Source organism: Diadema setosum, chromosome 2, assembly GCF_964275005.1.
Source record: "Diadema setosum chromosome 2, eeDiaSeto1, whole genome shotgun sequence".
In the NCBI taxonomy this organism is placed as follows: domain Eukaryota; kingdom Metazoa; phylum Echinodermata; class Echinoidea; order Diadematoida; family Diadematidae; genus Diadema; species Diadema setosum.
Window position 1 is genome coordinate 14,783,501 of NC_092686.1, and position 17,066 is coordinate 14,800,566.

Below are 17,066 nucleotides of genomic sequence, written 5' to 3' on the forward strand. Positions count from 1 at the left end.
TCCAGTGATTGTATACAAAAAAACAACAATTCACAAAAGGATGCAGACATTTAAGATGGAATACTCTAATGAATGGCCAGTTTTAAAGCCAAGTAGAATGGGTCAACACCATGTCTTATACATTGTATGCATCTTATATTGCAGATAAAGATTAAGCATGCCGTCAATCCCTCGTTTGAGGCGAGACCCCAGCTGGGTTTTTCCAAAGTGGGGTGCGTATATTTGTCGTTTGAGAGTTGGGAGTCGAAGTACTTGTCCATTGCAAATAAACTTTCTGCTCGGCGTGACAAACCTGGAGGCCAAGCCAGGGTTTGATGACTCCAGCAGCTGTCGTATTACGTAAGAGCATGATAAGGATATCTGCCTGTGGCAGACCATTCAAAGTGAACTCAATTTTCTCTATCCTTTTTAAAGTTTTCAATTTTATATTCTATTGAGAAATTCTATGGTCATCCATTTTACATTTCGAACGAAAAAAATTGACCCGTAAATAACGAAAATACATGAATAAGAAGGAGAGCATTGCCAGTTTGCCGGTGCTGACAATGTGCTATTTGGCAGTGAGTTACAACGGGGAGGTGAGACTACCTCCCTGGTTACAATCAGCCTGCTGAGAAAGAGAGAGAGAGGGAGAGAGAGAGAGAGAGGGGAGAGATGGGGGAGGGAGAAGGGGAGAGACAAAATGGAATGACAATAGTTCCAGTCACTGCAGTACAGGCATGCTCTGTCTGCATACGCTGAATGTCTACACTCACACACACACACGTACACACACACGCACCATGGAGCTACATAGCTCATGCTAAAACCAAAACAATCTCCTCCTCTCGCGGTGCCCCCCCCCCCCCCCTCCCCTGTGGCGCTGTGGCGATGACTGATGCTTAGATTAGGCCAGGGTCAAGAAACAGGTGTTTTATATCTTTGGTTTTTAAGTCATTGATTGCCAAGGTATACACTGGCATTATTTACTGGGGTGTAGCCTCTTCAAACGAGAGATTTGCGTCATGGCGAGACAATGTCTTATGTGTAAATGCGATTATCCATCCATATCTATTATATTACCATCACGATGTATTACACACAGTATCATTCTGATTGCAATGCATGTTATTTGTAGTTAGAACTCCTGAGCAAATCTGTCTAATACAGACTTTCAAGCTTGGTGATGTGGTCAACTTCAGTCTTTTTCATTGAAACGGGTCATCAAGAAGCCGAGACTTGTTTTTTTCTTTTTAACTTAATAATGGAGCCAGAGTTCAGGGACCTGTTTAATCTTTGATGAGAATGTGTTCAAGCTTTTAGAGATTTGTTTTTGTTTTTTTTTAAATGCCTGGCAAAGCTATCAGTTCAAAGCACATGATGAGATTTTTTAAAGTATTATTACATCCATAAGCAGGGGCAGATCCAGGAATTCCATAAGGAGGGGACGCCTTCACAAAATTAAAGGGGGGTGCATGCCCCCCATTTTTTTTTTTTTTTTTTTTACAAGAATTAAAGAGGGGGCGTGCATCTGGTGCGCTCCCCTTGGATCCGCCACTGCCTACGTACAGTGTATATTGGTGAATATTACAGGTGATGGGTAATTATCCAAATTAAGTCAGTGTCATTCAATTTCCTGAAATATTACTAGGTGATGCAGGGAAGTTGCCTCTTCTATTCAATAGCTTGATTACTTGGATTTTTCTTTTCAAAACATTCCTCCTCCTCTTTAACATCATATTAATGAAACAAATTATCAATCTATCATAACGCAATGGCGACTTGCACAAGGATGGAAATGTTGAAGAATTTTTATCTTTCTTATTATTCTAATAGGTCAAACTAAAGCCCCCTGCCAAGGGAAAAAAAAATATACAGACATTGTTAGAAATGTTTTGCAGTCCTAGACTCGTAGGGTGCTGGGTAAGGAAGAGAAATGTGAACAAAGTACACTCAAAACAGGGAATCAGCCGAGTGACTCGCCAGTGAAAATGATTAAAAATCCATTGGCACCCCCAGAAGACAAGCCAGCTTTGGATGACAAGGTGGAGGCAGAATCAAATCCACCATCAACACCCAACCCACCATTCAACTTAAAGTACCCCATTGACCCGTTGAGGACAAATCCCGTGTATACTCGGGCAGGTGTCAATGGGAAATGCATGTTGTAGTATAGTCAGTCTGTCCTCAACTGGTTAAAAGAGAATACAAGCCACTCGAACAGTCATTTCAACCATCATTGTACAAAAGAGTTTCAATGAGTACACTATAAGTCTTCAGATACAGTACTCTGCCACACATGTTTACAGGCTGAGAAAGAAAGAAGTTGAAGGCAAAATACAAGGACATGTCTTTCCTTCGAGACGGCTTTTCAAATTGGAAGAAGGCAGAAGAGAAATTTCGGAACACCAAATATTGCAGTGCCATAAATTGAAGCACATGTCTTGATGTTTCTACCAAAGACATGTCCTGACATTGGCGAAATGCTTGACAAGACCTTCAGCCCAGAGAAGGAGGAATCTTGAAGGAACATGGCAAATATCACTGAGAATATATAGTTCTTAGCCAGACAAGGTCTGGCTTTTCAAGGCCATGAGGACGAGGAATGAAACTTCGTACGACTCTTATCATCTTTGAGCCAAAGACAATCCTAAAACGCTAGAGTGGCTTTAGAAAAAAAAACAAAAAAACCCAACAGGTATGTTTCACATGATGTCCAAGATGAAATTCTAGAGGCAATGACATTGCAGGTAAGCATGTATTGCGAGATGTTGCGTCTTATTGTGTTTGAGCATAATATTGTGTATTACGTAAACTGCTGACTGAAACTGCTGATCACTTCAGAAACTATATTATCTTTCTTCCTTCATCTCTTCCCTCAATCCCTTCTCACGTTCCATAGCCTAAAGTCAGCCACCCAGACACGTCTTACGCCCTGTGATTTAAACACAGTCTGGTCGGTAATCCTATCACTTCTTTTCCTGTACTGTATTCCTCTTGATTGCATCCTGGTGATAAGATTGAATGATCTGTCAATGAAGATCAACGAGCAGGAAGAGAAAATAATCTCCCTAGAAATAGATGTTGAAAACGTGCAAAAGAGAGCTGACGAGCCCCAAGGAGGAGAACTCATCCTTGAGAACTGCAGTAGATGACCTAGAGAACCGGTCAAGAAGACAAAAATCTGGTCTTACATGAAATTCCAGATGGAGGAGAAGGAAAAAAATGTAAGTGGATTGTGGACACTATCCTGCAAGATTTTGTTGGTTTGTCACCACAAACATACACAATGGAAAGAGTGCATTGTACTCCTACCACCATGCAGCAAGCCCTGGGCCAGGTTTAACAGCTCCAGCAGATAACACTAAGCCACGGACGATTTGCATATGCTTCTCGACTTTCGAGTCAGAAAGAGAAGGTGAAGACTTAATGTTTGAAGAAGTTAAAGGCAGAGGAGTGCAACAAGCGTAAGTTATATACATCGCTGAGGATTTCAGCAAGCTGGTTGAAAACCTAAGGAGGGGCAGAATGGAGGACTTCAAACAGGTTTGCCTGAAAGGAAAGAAACCTTTCTTTATTTACCCGGCGAAGCTGAATCATAAGCTTGGTCAGTTAAGAGAAAACAGTGGAGCTGTGAAGTACAGCAACGCCATGAAGGGAGTGTTTGTAATCCCACATACATGTAGCAATGCAGACTGTGAAAGGCTTTTTTGCTTCTGAGAAAAAAACTGAACAGATTTCTGGCCAAATTTGGGTGATCAGACCTTGAAAAGAAGTTTTGATTGCAAAGGCAAACTACAAAGGAAAATGCTACGACCAGAACCTACCAAGTGAAGTTCTGGGGCGGATCAAAGGAGTAATTTACAGAGCTCTCAATACTGTACAGCAAGATATTTTCGCGGCATGAAATTTTCATGAACTACAGCCGACAGCCTTTTTTTTTGCAGAATGAAATTTTTGCGAACTGTCACTGGTATTCAAACGTTTAATGCATAAAGTGTAGACAAGAACTTTTCCATGCATTTTGATTTTGCAAATCTTGGCTCTCATGAAATTGAATTAATAAAATGCAAGCAGACATGTCTTGTTTTACAGTAACTAATGAAGACTGGTACACATCCACTGATATGGAGGAAAGCCATTTTTTTCATTAGCTGGTGTTTATTCTTCAGTAATCACAACAGACTTTAGAAGCTGAAAAGAAAATAATAAAAATTGGGAATGCATAAGCTCATCAACGTGGATCATCAATGTGGTTCATCAATGAGGATATGCATGTTTACACAAACATTTCTTTCCTGCAGAATCTTGAAGCTGGGTAAACTAAGTCAAAATGGTATGCTTAAAAAAGTAGGTGTTTGTGTGTGACAACAATGCTACTTCGCCGCATACTGTTATGGAAAGACATCCATTTGTTACTGACAAATCCTTTGGAATTGGCATCTCTGCAGCTGTGGGGTTATCTATGCTCTTTAGTGCTTTCCTAGCCATATTTTTTGATATTTCACATCAGTCAGTAAGCTGTAATGTACAAATATCACACACAGATTGATCATAATTTTGTCTATTATTATTATTATTATAAGTTGTAATTCTTCAGTTTGTAACCAAGCTTTTACATGGCACTTTGACGGCTGCAAATCTTTTACATTTTTGCTAAAATATATCAGCATGTTGCTTTGATGCAACCACATCCTAGTAGACCATCATGTCATACATGATCAGGACTTTGGAGGAGCATCGACTCAAGACAGTTTTTGACTTACTTGTAAGTTTTGAATGGAAATTTTCACCACAGTGCACTGTTTTTGTCCCCTGAAAACAGCTTTCCATTCTTCAACTACTGACACGACTGCAGAAACAACAGACTTTAACGTACACACTGCACGCAAAAGCCTCGAGTCAGTGATAGTGCGCTTCTACAGCTGCTTGGGATAACATCTTATTCTGCATAGCTGCTTTAGGTGCAACGCACTAAAAGTTATGTGCAGTGCACTAAAAGTTATGTGCAGTGCATCTCTGGCACAACACACAGAAACAGTTTTGACATGATCATTGCATTGTTCCATTGTAGATCTAGGCCACTGAATAATCAGGACGCCCGTCAAGCTGATCCCCGTCGCTTCTGGAACTTCATCGGAACGACTGACTGAGGAGCGTACTTTCTGACCATGTTTCGTGATTTCGCGATATCGACTCCTCCATGACGCTGATGAACTCCCCGTAGGACTTCAGGGCAGCCTGGGAAACAGATGCTAATAAAGGGAGAGCCAAAAGGTCATAAAGGTGGAATGATTATGGAAGTAGTGATAATGGTCATAATGGGGAGAGTGATCAGAATCACAAAAATCCTTATGAATTTGTGAATAGCACATACTCTCTTATAAACGAAGTGCAATCAATTCCCAGATTAAAAACTCATGGATGTCAATATGGAACTATAAAATAAGCTGCATTTCTTTAAAAAGATCAGTTATGAAATGGCGTATCTTGAAAATACTATAAAACAAATACACATTGTTCCCTGAAATGCAAGTCATTCTGTATAAGCCAAACAGTTATAGTTGATACTCCATTTCCTGTTTGAGATACATGTATAGTATGTCTGATAATGGGAAAATAATGCCTTTAAAATAACATGAAAGGAGTTGCATAATGAGAATCCCTACCATAGATGAAATATGTGTTTTGCAGTGTTTACAACAAAGTGGTAGAACAAGAGTTAGAATGCTCTTACCAAGCAGATCAGCGCCCTCTATGGCCTCCTTTCCTTCATGTGGAGCCAGCTTTGTGTTGACGATGCCGTCGTATGAAGCATGCATGGAACGCAAGCTAGACAAGAGCTGTGTTTACAAGGAAAAAAATGAACAACAACAATATAATGATCACAGTTTAAACATGGTTGTCCATTGTCTTGGTGTTGTGCAGTCCATGATATCTTTCTGTGCATACCACTCAAAGACAATTTGTTTAGTGATACTATTAGCAAACATAAGGGAATACCACTGACATACGGGTATTTAACACACAATGTTCTTGATGCACTCCAGACAGGTTGCTACCAAATGGACTCAATAGATAACCTGCCTTAGATTGAAACATCTGTAGAAGCAAACAGTAGGTAACTGTTTCTCTGTAACCATGCAAAAATATCAGCATTTATTATGAATGACATTCATTACATTTCAAGGGCAATGCTATTGGAAAGAAAAAAAAAACCAATATGTTAGATGTTCTCTTTAAGTCCAGGATCAGGATAGGAAACTTAAAGTCTTCATCATTTGAGCTGAAGTACTAAAGACATCACATTATATTTTCATAAAGTTTGTAATGAAATGCAGAAACTAATCACATTCTGTTATTCAATTTACTCAAGCACCCTTGATGAGTGAATTGGAGTGGAAATGTTTGACGTCTTAGCAGCTCGTCATATAATCTAGCCTATATCTTTAGGAAATTTGACATCGGCTTCTTTTTGTAACAATCCCATTTCTTTTATTCTTGCAAGCAAGCTTTGGGTTTACAAAAAGAGCATGATCCACTTTCAAAAAAAAAAATGATTAGCTGCTAAAATGTGTGAACTTGTGTTCATTTGGCAGTGAGATCCATTCTGTACGAGCCACAGTGGTCACACATAATTTACAAGCCCCTCCCTCCAAGTCTCTTGACAGATTGAGCTCACCGAGGTGAATTGCTGCAGGAGGGTGTGCACCCTCTTGACGGCCAGTCCCAGCTGGGTGAGCCGCGGGGGCGCCTTGTCACACCACTGCCTCATTTCGCTCTCGAAGGAGAAGGTGAAGTTGGTGACCAGCTGGACCAGCTCGGTCAGGACGAGCTTCATGGTCTGCCTCACCTTGTCTGCTGCCTTTGGATTCTTCTCTGGAATGGGGTACTGATGAGATTCATTGACGAAACATCATAATATCACACTAATAACAAGAGACAAAGCTGCATTATTACCTCCGCCAAGGGAGGAGGTTATGTTTTCATTACCGTTTGTTTGTTTGACCATGCGCAAAATAACTCAAAAAGTAGTCGACAGATTTGGATGAAACTTACAGGGAAGGCTGAAAATGGCACAAGAATGAGATGATTAAATTTTGGTAGTGATGTGGGAATTTTTGTGGATTTTATGAAGGATTTTCGATATTTTGGCAGGTAGGATCAATGAAATTGGGAGTACAAGCTGCGTATTTTTGAGGTTTTCATACGCGCACTAAAGTGTGTGCTCTTGTTTCTGCTAGGGCAAGGCGTGCCGCGCAGCTGGAATGCATAATAATGATAATAATGTGAATTGATGACGTAACAAAAGGCTTATATATTGGGAAATCGGCGACTTTCAGCATGCATACGTACCAGTGGAAATCCCTGATCTATGTGGAAAAACAAGATCAGTGGTGGAAATGGGCTGCTTGGCAGAGGTCTGCGCTCTTTAGAGTGCTTCTCTAGTTGTTAATTTACTGAAAACTCCATCACTGTACCATGGCCGCAAGAATGATTCTACACCATCATCACTTTAACATCGGAACACTTCCATTTCATGGCTTGATCTACTCTTGTAGCTTCTTTCACTGGTATATCCACTTATATCAACTGGAAGAGAGCTGATTCATTTCTTTGTGACAACACAAAATCTATTTTCAAAAATCATTATCATAGAGGAGATTGATATGACTTTCAAAATGTCTTGGGGGAAAAAAAATAGTTAAAAGCCATATTACATTCATAATCAACACTTAAGTAAGTCAATGGGTAATCATTCTATACAATATCCACATTTCATCACTCACCTACATGTACCTTAGATCATATTCAGCAAACCTTGATCACACAATATTGTGATATGTGTGAGAGGATAATTGAAATGTATTTGATATTCAACAGAAAACAGCACACCCTGCAGTTTACCTAAACCAAAATAGATTTTGAGGAAATAAATTTCACTCACAGCTTCCTTGAGCTCTGTGAGATGTTGGTTTGCTTGGATGAGTTCCATGGACAGATGTGTAGACATCTCAAGCAGAGCATCCATATTGGGTGGTGATCTACACAAGCAAATGATGAAAATTAAGAAATTAGAAACAGGGTCAACTTTGCAACTTTTTTTTTTCTTTTTCTTTTTCCTTTTTTTCCCCTTTTCCTATGAGCTCCCTCATGGAAACATTTTATAACCAATGGCCCGAATTCATGAAGGTGGTACAAATGAAACCATGGTTTAAACCATGGAGCGCCAAGTGTTGCATGGAATATTTCGTTACGAAATCAGTCATTTCGTTGATGAAATGATTATTTTGTAACTAAATTGACATTTCGTACATGAAATGATAATTTCTTTAACAAAACGGTCATTTTATCAACGAAATGATCAATTTAGTAACGAAATATTCCGTGCGACACTTGGCGCTCCATGGTTTTTGTCCATGGTTTTAAACCATGGTTTCATTTGTACCACCTTTGTGAATTCAGGTAATTAAGTTTAAATAATAGTGGTGTTTGATCTGCTTGTTATGTCGCTTTCTTTCATCTCAGTATTGTCTGGGGTATATAATTTTTTATAGGGCCCTTTACTTTTGGCTAGCGTGAATTCTAAAAAATGTGAAAATATCTTCACCATTTTCCATGCAAATTTTGAACGGGTTGGATTGTGCTTTCATTAGCTGATAAACACTACTATACTATAGTAGTGTGTGTGTGTGTTTACAAGTTTGTCTGTGTATGTGTCTTAGTATCCATTTCGGAACGTGTGCATAAGCTAGTAAATTCCTGTGCAGGCCATACATGGATTGGAAGGAATAGATTGTTTGTGTGTATACTCGTGTAATGTGTAATGTACAGTACTTGTTGTATAGAGTGAGGCATATAGTACATTGATTTTCATACATGGAAATGTCAAATCAAATTGTCCTCTTTTTATAAATTGGATGAAAACTTGTGGCTACAAAATTGCCCAGCCTTAATTTAAGAACCTATGAATATGTTTTTGAGCAGCTCAGCACGAAAATAAAGACATTTTAACGGTACTGCAAAAACTTTCCTATCGCACCACCCACTTCTGTTCTCCGCCTTGCTCCTCTGCCGCCGCGGCCCGCTTGGCGAGGGTGCGAGTGATGTCTGGTGGGAAGAGGCTCTGCTTGGTGGACAGCGCCTCGTGGAGGTCACGCCCATGGGCCAGGGATGATATGAAGTGACAATCGGAGCTGAACTGATCCCACAGGGGTAGGCTCTCACTGATTTTGGGGGTCGTTACAAAGAGGGAAGGAATGCACTTAAAGGGATCGTATAGTTTTGGTTGAGACTTAACTTCATGTTTCTAACATTTTTTGGTGAGATATTGAGAAACCTCTTATGAAATCTGAAAGAACATGTCATTCCAAGAAGAATTCAATGTTTATTTGATGAAAATTGGCTTTGATTGGCTGAAATATCTAAAACAGAGCGACCCTAATAAAAGGTGGGACCCATCATTTATTATAATCGCTTTGTCAACCACCCCCAAGCCAATTTCCATCAAATAAACTGTGAATTCCTCTTGGATTGTATGCTCTGTACAATATCATAAGTGGTTTCCTGGTATCTTGCAAAAAGTTAAAAGCCCAATCCCCATCTCCACCAATACGATACCATCGCTTTAATTGGTAGACGTCATACGTAGCAAACTTTTAAATGTGATGAGAAAGCAAGAGGGAGATAGAGAGTGAGCAAGAAAGAGCAATGAAGAGGAAGTTCGATGGGTAGTTTGCCTATAAACCACATGAAATATCAGATGGTTATCCCAAAAGGACAGATTGAATAGTACTATGCCAAATACATCCAACTCCTTGTGTGTTGAAAAGGCATTATACAGAAAGAGAGAAAGAGGGGGGAAAAGGTTTCATTGTGCAGATAGCTTGCCATTATGTCATGCATAATTCAAGTGGCAGCAAAAAACCCCCCAAAAACAAATAAAAACAGACAGACTCACAGACCAAAGAATACACTACACAACATTATGCCAACAGGTAGGCATGAAAAGCAAAATGTAACAAAAGATGCCTACAGTAACATTCCCAAGACAAAGATCCTCTAATGCAATATTAATGAAAGATGAAACAAAATTTGACATATTCTATGCCACTACCAGATGTCCTCTCCACAGAAAAACTGGTGGCCATCGTGACAATGAAAAGCTTCTCGCTCTTAAAGACACCCAGTCGCGAGGATACATGGACATATTTCAGCCGCGGGCGGCAGCACGTAAACTCGCTTCCGAAGTTGCTACGAAGCGAAATGTGTGTGTGCGCAAGACATCCCTAAAGCAATGTATCGCGCTATAGTATCTCGTTTGCTCGCTTGATTGATCTGAGCGCGGGGAGTACGTTTTGTGTAATGTGAATTGAATGTATGGTACGGTACTGTGTGATGCAATGTTCGCATGAGCTATAGTAGCTAGCTGCCTATACTTGTACGACTACAATGTACGCCTTCTCTTCATCGCACCGTCGATCGTCGTCAGTCGTTAACTACACTGTAATCGTCAGATCAGATTATATATAGGTAGGGTGGCCATCATGGACGATGACACATCGTCATGGGTAGCGGATATTACCGCCGAGTTGTCCATTCTGAACGCGGACGATTGGGTCGGAGACCCTGTGTCTTGTGTAGCCCTACTACATATCGACCACCCTTATTGAAACCGACCGCGTATAATTCGCGCACTGAACACTTAGTACGCACTTCTCTGCGCGCAAAGCACATAAAAATGGATTGGCTTTGAATGTAGATGAGGATGGTGTGGGAAAACGCGATAATTCATTGTTCATTAATGGTTTTAATCAAGGACAAAATTTCGAATGAATATTTTCACAGCAATAGCACAATAGCACAATGTAACGTCTATGGAAGTTTCTAAAATGCTTCTAAAAAGCTTCGTACAACACGGTGTTCAATACAACTCGGTTTGCGTGCATTGTCAATGCAAAAACAGCGGTCGATCCTATTAACGCGATTTACCGCGGGGAGCTGAAACGAGGCCACGCAAGTTCGTCGGCGATATTTTTGCACTGAAACTTCGAATCGAAAACGGAACAACGGCATTTGATAGAGCTGGATTTTCTCAATCACGTAGGTCAAGTTTTTTTACGTGAATTTCAGTGTTACATATTCTTATCAAGCAGATAAACATTAGGCGGTCGATTAGAAGTAGGTCCAACCATACTTGCCCTGGCGTGTGTAAATTCAGGACGGGGACCGGAAGCGACTGTGCCCGTGCAGGGCCAACGGCCACAGTTGCACTGCACAGTGTAACTGTGGCCGTGATAACTATACACAGCCCAGTCGCTGTACATGGTACGTCGAGTTTCCGCATAGCGTAACAGTGTCTGGTCGGGCTATGGCCGTGATAGAAGGGACCGTGCACCAACCGACATACCTTCAAGTCGAAGTAGGGCCTAAACTAGAATCTATTAGATCTATCATCTTTGAACCTTTAGTTCCCCTGTTTAAACGTTAGAGTTCTACCAGATCTATTGGGTTAGACTACATGTATGATGGAGCTTGCGATAGATCTATTCATTTTTTTTTTAATTTATTTGCAAATCCTAAATCATATTCTTGGGGAATTTGCATAACATGATTGATATGAAAAACTTCTCATTTAATGGGACTAATGACATTAAACTGACCCAGCAAATGTCATTTCAATTACGGCATTATCATAATTTGACATAAGAGAACGCGGAATTATACATAGAAAAATAGGCCTACTTGTCGATCAAACGCAAATGCCCTAAAGTTACTGATACTAGATTAGAAAAAGTCATTCCACTTCAATCACTGATTCATGTGTAGACTTCTACTTACACATCATCTGGATCTGGATTCCTTGAAGTTGTTGACTTGGCCAGCTGGGGTTGCTTGATTGGCGTAAGCCGTGGCAACACAATTCCACCGTGCATGTCGTAACACGAATTTGCACATTCTAAATAAAAATTCCTGCAAAACTGTTCATGCAACTCCAGCAAGTGGAAAGCAAAATTTTCATCGGCACGCTGACGCTGAAGCCTCCCCCTCTGGTCTCTTACTTGTCCTCCAGCTAAGAACACGTCTCTCTGCGTTCTCCATGCACTCGTCGATAGCGTCAAACAAGTAGATACGTTGCCTCGAGTTGGACGGCTGTTTGATCTCCATTGTGAGGTTTCATTACTAAACCAAAGCCAAGGCTAAGCCGAAACAGTACAGCACTTTTTATTGCAAACAGTACTCGCATACCACACACAATATTGATACTGACATACCGGTACCGACGACTTTCTATCAACTTTGTTATGTTACGATCCGGCCCAACGTACTGTAAGCTGTACGTATAACACATGCAGCTGACGCAGCAGACAACATTGCACGATGAGATCATAACAACCTGCCATATGGCCATATGCATTGCAACTTGCTATACATGAAGCTTAGAGTTTTAATATTTCCTCATCAAAGCATATTTATAAATACCAAATATTAAACAACGTAATATATGAATAATTTATGATATCGTTATATAATATTTTCAGACATTTTTAAATATTATTGCCTAGATTGCTGAAATTGGCACCATAGTGCATATAAACAGAGACTGGAGCCAGATACGTACGTACGTACACCCTACAGCTCTCACTACTTGTTGTGTCACGGACCGGGAGAGATTTTCATGCGCATGGCTGTTGTGCGGTTTTGTGCATTCACCCATTCGGCCCCATTCGGTAGGTATTCGGGCGTCCATGTTGAAATTACAGTGGACAGCTCGCGCGGCGCTCGTGCCCCATCAGGTTTTCGCTGGTGCGCTGCGTAGCGTCGTGTTCGGTATTCGGTACGTACGGGGGTACAATAACGGGAGGAGCAGCTTGTCGTGCTTTTCTACTGAGCTGCGAATCGCCTGCGACGACCGGCTGCCTTTAGATACTCATTAAAGCTTTCAACTACTGGACTCTCTCTACACAGTAGGTACAATAGAAGCCTAAATCTCACCTCACTACGCCATGGCTTGATACCCCGAGGGCCCTGGACTCGTCACACATGTCACTGATGTACACAATGTCCAGGAGCTTGTCCCAGAATGCTGCTTGACTGGAGTGCGAGGTGGACACACCCTGTCAGACAACAACCATGAAATCACATAGCAGGGTCAATATAGTTTCAGAAACAAAATATCTAATATTTCAAACCACTCTCAAGACATGGCAAAAGGATTATTTTAGATATCTTTCTACGCATCCTTGCACATGCACAAAAACCCCACAGCAAAGAAAGAAAAGAATTTGAAAGATGAAATCGTCCAGCAGTACATTACATACACAGTACGTACACATTTGTCCGGCAGTACATTCATGACTTTTTACAAGCTATGACACTTGGGTGTGGATTTGAATCATTTCTTATTTGTTTTTACACAATAACCTAAGAATTTCAGCATGTGATAAAACAGAGGCTACTACTCTGCAGTTTTCTGGCACACAAGCAGTTGCCATAACAGTGTTTGCGAAGTACTCTATGAAATGATTCGTTAAAACATGCTACAGTTGTACTTGTGTGCAGTCACACCGATCATGTAAGTATAAACTGTATTAACAGTAAGACAAAAACTCACCCTAACAAGATCAATATCTCCTGGTCGACATATTCCTAGGTACGCACAGACCTCAGTTATAACTGTAAACAAAATATGAAAGTTTTCAAAAACATGACTCAACAATGAAGATGATAACAATTTTTGTGAAAACAACCAAAAAATATGAAATGCAGTTAACAATGCACCCTTTTTGAAAGTGTATCATGCCAAGAAGCATTCATGTATACAGAGCACAATCCAAACTCATACGAAACAAAACATACATGAAATGAGATTTGTGTCTACCTGTATATCTATTTCTCCAGAGTCACCGAGACAGTGTCAACAGAAGGAAATTGAGGACACTTTTTGCTCTTCCCTAATATGTGCGAAGAATTTAGCCAAACATGTCAAAGTGTGTTTTATTGTAGGGAGGTCTTGTATTAGACACATTAGTGTTTAATTTCACAAGTTTCAGATTTCACAAAGTTTGGAATGCAGCAGTAAACCTGCACTAAATTCTACAAATTTTCAAGAGTATATTTTGACTATCTTTTACCACAAAATCCTAAACAATGAATTGTTTATGATCTATACATCAATCATTGACTGATAATTCATAACATAGTTTGCAAAACACACCAACATACGTCTTGTGCCATAACTTTACTTGGTAAATACATGTACTACAACTTGCAAACAACATATCCAAGAAAGTGACACTACATGTGCATCCTGGTTGTGCATTCAATCTACAGCTAAGAAAACATTTTCAGTGTACAGTGTATGCATTTATGGAATACTGGAACTTTATTCATTCATTCATGAAAATGAAGAAAACTGAAAAATAAAACGGACAGCAAGAAAATAAACATCACAGGCATGCATGAACAGTTGCAGGTTCTGATTTAATGACAGCAAAGTATGTTCACATGTTTGAATACCAGCAACTGAAGTGACACCATGAGTATGATCTATGATTTAGGCAATGAATTCCCAGACAAGACCTACAGGCTCACCTTGAAGTCTGGCATCCATCTTGGATTCACTGGTCCAATATTGGCTGTCAAACATCTCTGCTAACTTTGAATCATACCTGCAATGCAATGGAACAAGATGCACATTGCAAATATGTAATATCTAAAGACACATTGAAATATTATAACAAAAATCTGTGAATTTGTTGATCCACAATTGCATCTAATGGATATGTCTATAACTGAGAATGACAACAAAGTTAATTGAAAATGATGAAGTGATTTCAAGATATAGTGGCTTTAAATTTCTCAGTTAACTTTATGGTTAAATTCCTTTGTACATGGAAACAACAGAATAGTACATCACTAGTAACTGGCAATTTCAGAAGAGACTTCTGTTTAAGAAAAGACACTAAAAAAGAAAAGAAAAAGGTTTTTCATCTCCAAGAAATGCCCAGTTGGTAGAACCTAATTTCCTTGGAATACAGTACAGTGTACTCTTGCTATAAGCCTATATTGAACACGGTCATAATGAAATTCTTGTTACAGTGAATTAAAAGTCTGATCAGGTCTCAAGATTATCATCTACAGTTGTATATCTTTAAATATTTTATTGTTTAGTAATATAATGAAATTTTGATATAGCAAAAGAAAACTGCCGGTCCACAGTGGTCCAAAGGACTTGATTATTTGCTGACAGGAGTCCATTGTATCAAAAATACATTGTACCTCGAGAGGAGCCATTGGAGAAGTCTTATCCTAGCCTCTCCAGGCTGGTAAAGAAGCTCAGCTATCCAGGATTCATCCACTCCATCCACAAAGGGACAGTCCAAAGCCTGTTATGAAGGGATAGAAATTAAACAAAGGCAAGATTAAAAAAGAAAGAAAAAAGGAATGACTTTTCATACAAGAATACTTTATTATCTGCAGCTTAATTTCCGCATAGTCTTTTCATAGTTATTTATTTGGATAAATTTATGAGTCTATTAGTATTGGGACAAAAAACAAATTATACTTCCAAGAACATTCTAAATTGAATAAATTTTTGTGTAGTTTGGTCCCGTAGCGACATGAAACTGATATTCGGAGATACAAAAGTAGAGTTTTGCCAAAATCATGCAATCAGCCCCACCGCAGTGCGCGTGCATATGTGCATTAACAAGCAAGGTTAGGGTTAGGTTTAGGGTTAGGTTTAGAGTTAAGTTAGGGTTGTATTTGTGGTTAAATTAGTTGAGGGACATAAAGAAGTCTTTCCGAGAATAACAGGGAGAAAGAAACGAAAGAACAAAGGAAAAAATGGAGAAAGGAAAATGCTATGCTGTGGAAATCGGCCCCATCGCTGTATCAATCGCGAGTAAAATGCCATTTGGTGGGACCCATTCTTCACGAGTATAATACTAAGTCTATACTGTGGAAAAAAGCCCCACAGCTGTGCTTGGCTTAGCTTACAAGTTACAGTAGCCCGACCAGACGCTGTTAATACGCTACGCGAATGTGTCGCGCTACGTATGTACAGCGCAGCGGCGACTGGGCTGTGTATAGTTAGGCTTAGCTTAGCCTTATTTAGGTACCGATGAACGCCACACCCTGCGCCTGCACACGGTGGGCCTGAATTCACAAGCCGCCGTAACCATGTCCCTGGAGTGCTCCTTGTACACAGTTAAATTTTTTAACTTACTTCGCGTTCGGGCTGGTCCCAGAAAGTCGCGCGTGCCGTAGTACTAGTACCAGTACTAGTAGTAAATTTACATAGGCCCTATCTAAATTAAGTTTGTATAAAAAAAATAGATACGAACACGCCACAAGTGGTGGGGAATGGGGCCAGTATTTCACGAGTATGCCATAGGTGTTCTACTCACTGATGATACTGGCGAAAACTCTAGAGTAGGGTCTAGACTACGCATTACGCTTAAACACTTGGTGGGGTTTGTTTTTTGGGTTTTTTTTGGGGGGGTTGTTTTTGTTTTGTTTTGTTTTGTTCTGTTTTATTTGTTTTGTTTTTTGTTTTGTTTTTTGGGGTGATCGCTAACCGTAATTAAGTTTGCATTCCGTCGCCGCGCCGTCGGCCGCCGCCCGCGCAGCCGGCGCGGCCGTCCAAGTTGGGTGTGTGATGTGATGAAGAATATAGAACGCGAAATAAAACGCATGGGACTGCATCTGCATGTGAACCAAGTGCACATCTCGAAATTGAGCCATTCAAGGGCGATGGTACTACGAGTATACGAAGAATAGCAAAATACAGAGAACTATCAGTATCATCATAAATGAATTTGCCACGCATCAGTTGTACTTACGTCAAATCGTTGCTTGAAGGATCGCGACAATTTTTCTTGAGATGTCTTACTCTTACTTTGACGTGACATTTTAGCGAGAATTGGTTGAAATAAATCAATTTACGAGCCACAGAACCATATCCTCGAACAAATAAAGCTTAATTAGTAAAAGTAGAATGCAATATATTCTGCAATACTTGTAATATCATATACTTATTTTAATGTATGTATTTATTAACTATTTTTATCATTTTGATATTT

At 39.9% G+C, this 17,066-nt stretch overlaps 1 protein-coding gene across 1 annotated transcript; it reads right to left on the minus strand.

The window, feature by feature from the left end:
• Positions 1-807: 807 nt before the first annotated feature.
• LOC140246175 (HAUS augmin-like complex subunit 7) lies at positions 808-16,911 on the minus strand. The gene is made up of 10 exons (XM_072325614.1): positions 16,827-16,911; positions 15,262-15,368; positions 14,575-14,651; positions 13,595-13,656; positions 12,976-13,097; positions 9,030-9,206; positions 7,928-8,024; positions 6,662-6,871; positions 5,717-5,822; positions 808-5,234 (listed from the first exon to the last, which is right to left on the minus strand). Exons 1-10 carry the CDS (start codon positions 16,893-16,895, stop codon positions 5,113-5,115), a joined length of 1,149 nt encoding a protein of 382 aa, XP_072181715.1. The 5' UTR covers positions 16,896-16,911; the 3' UTR covers positions 808-5,112.
• Positions 16,912-17,066: the final 155 nt, after the last annotated feature.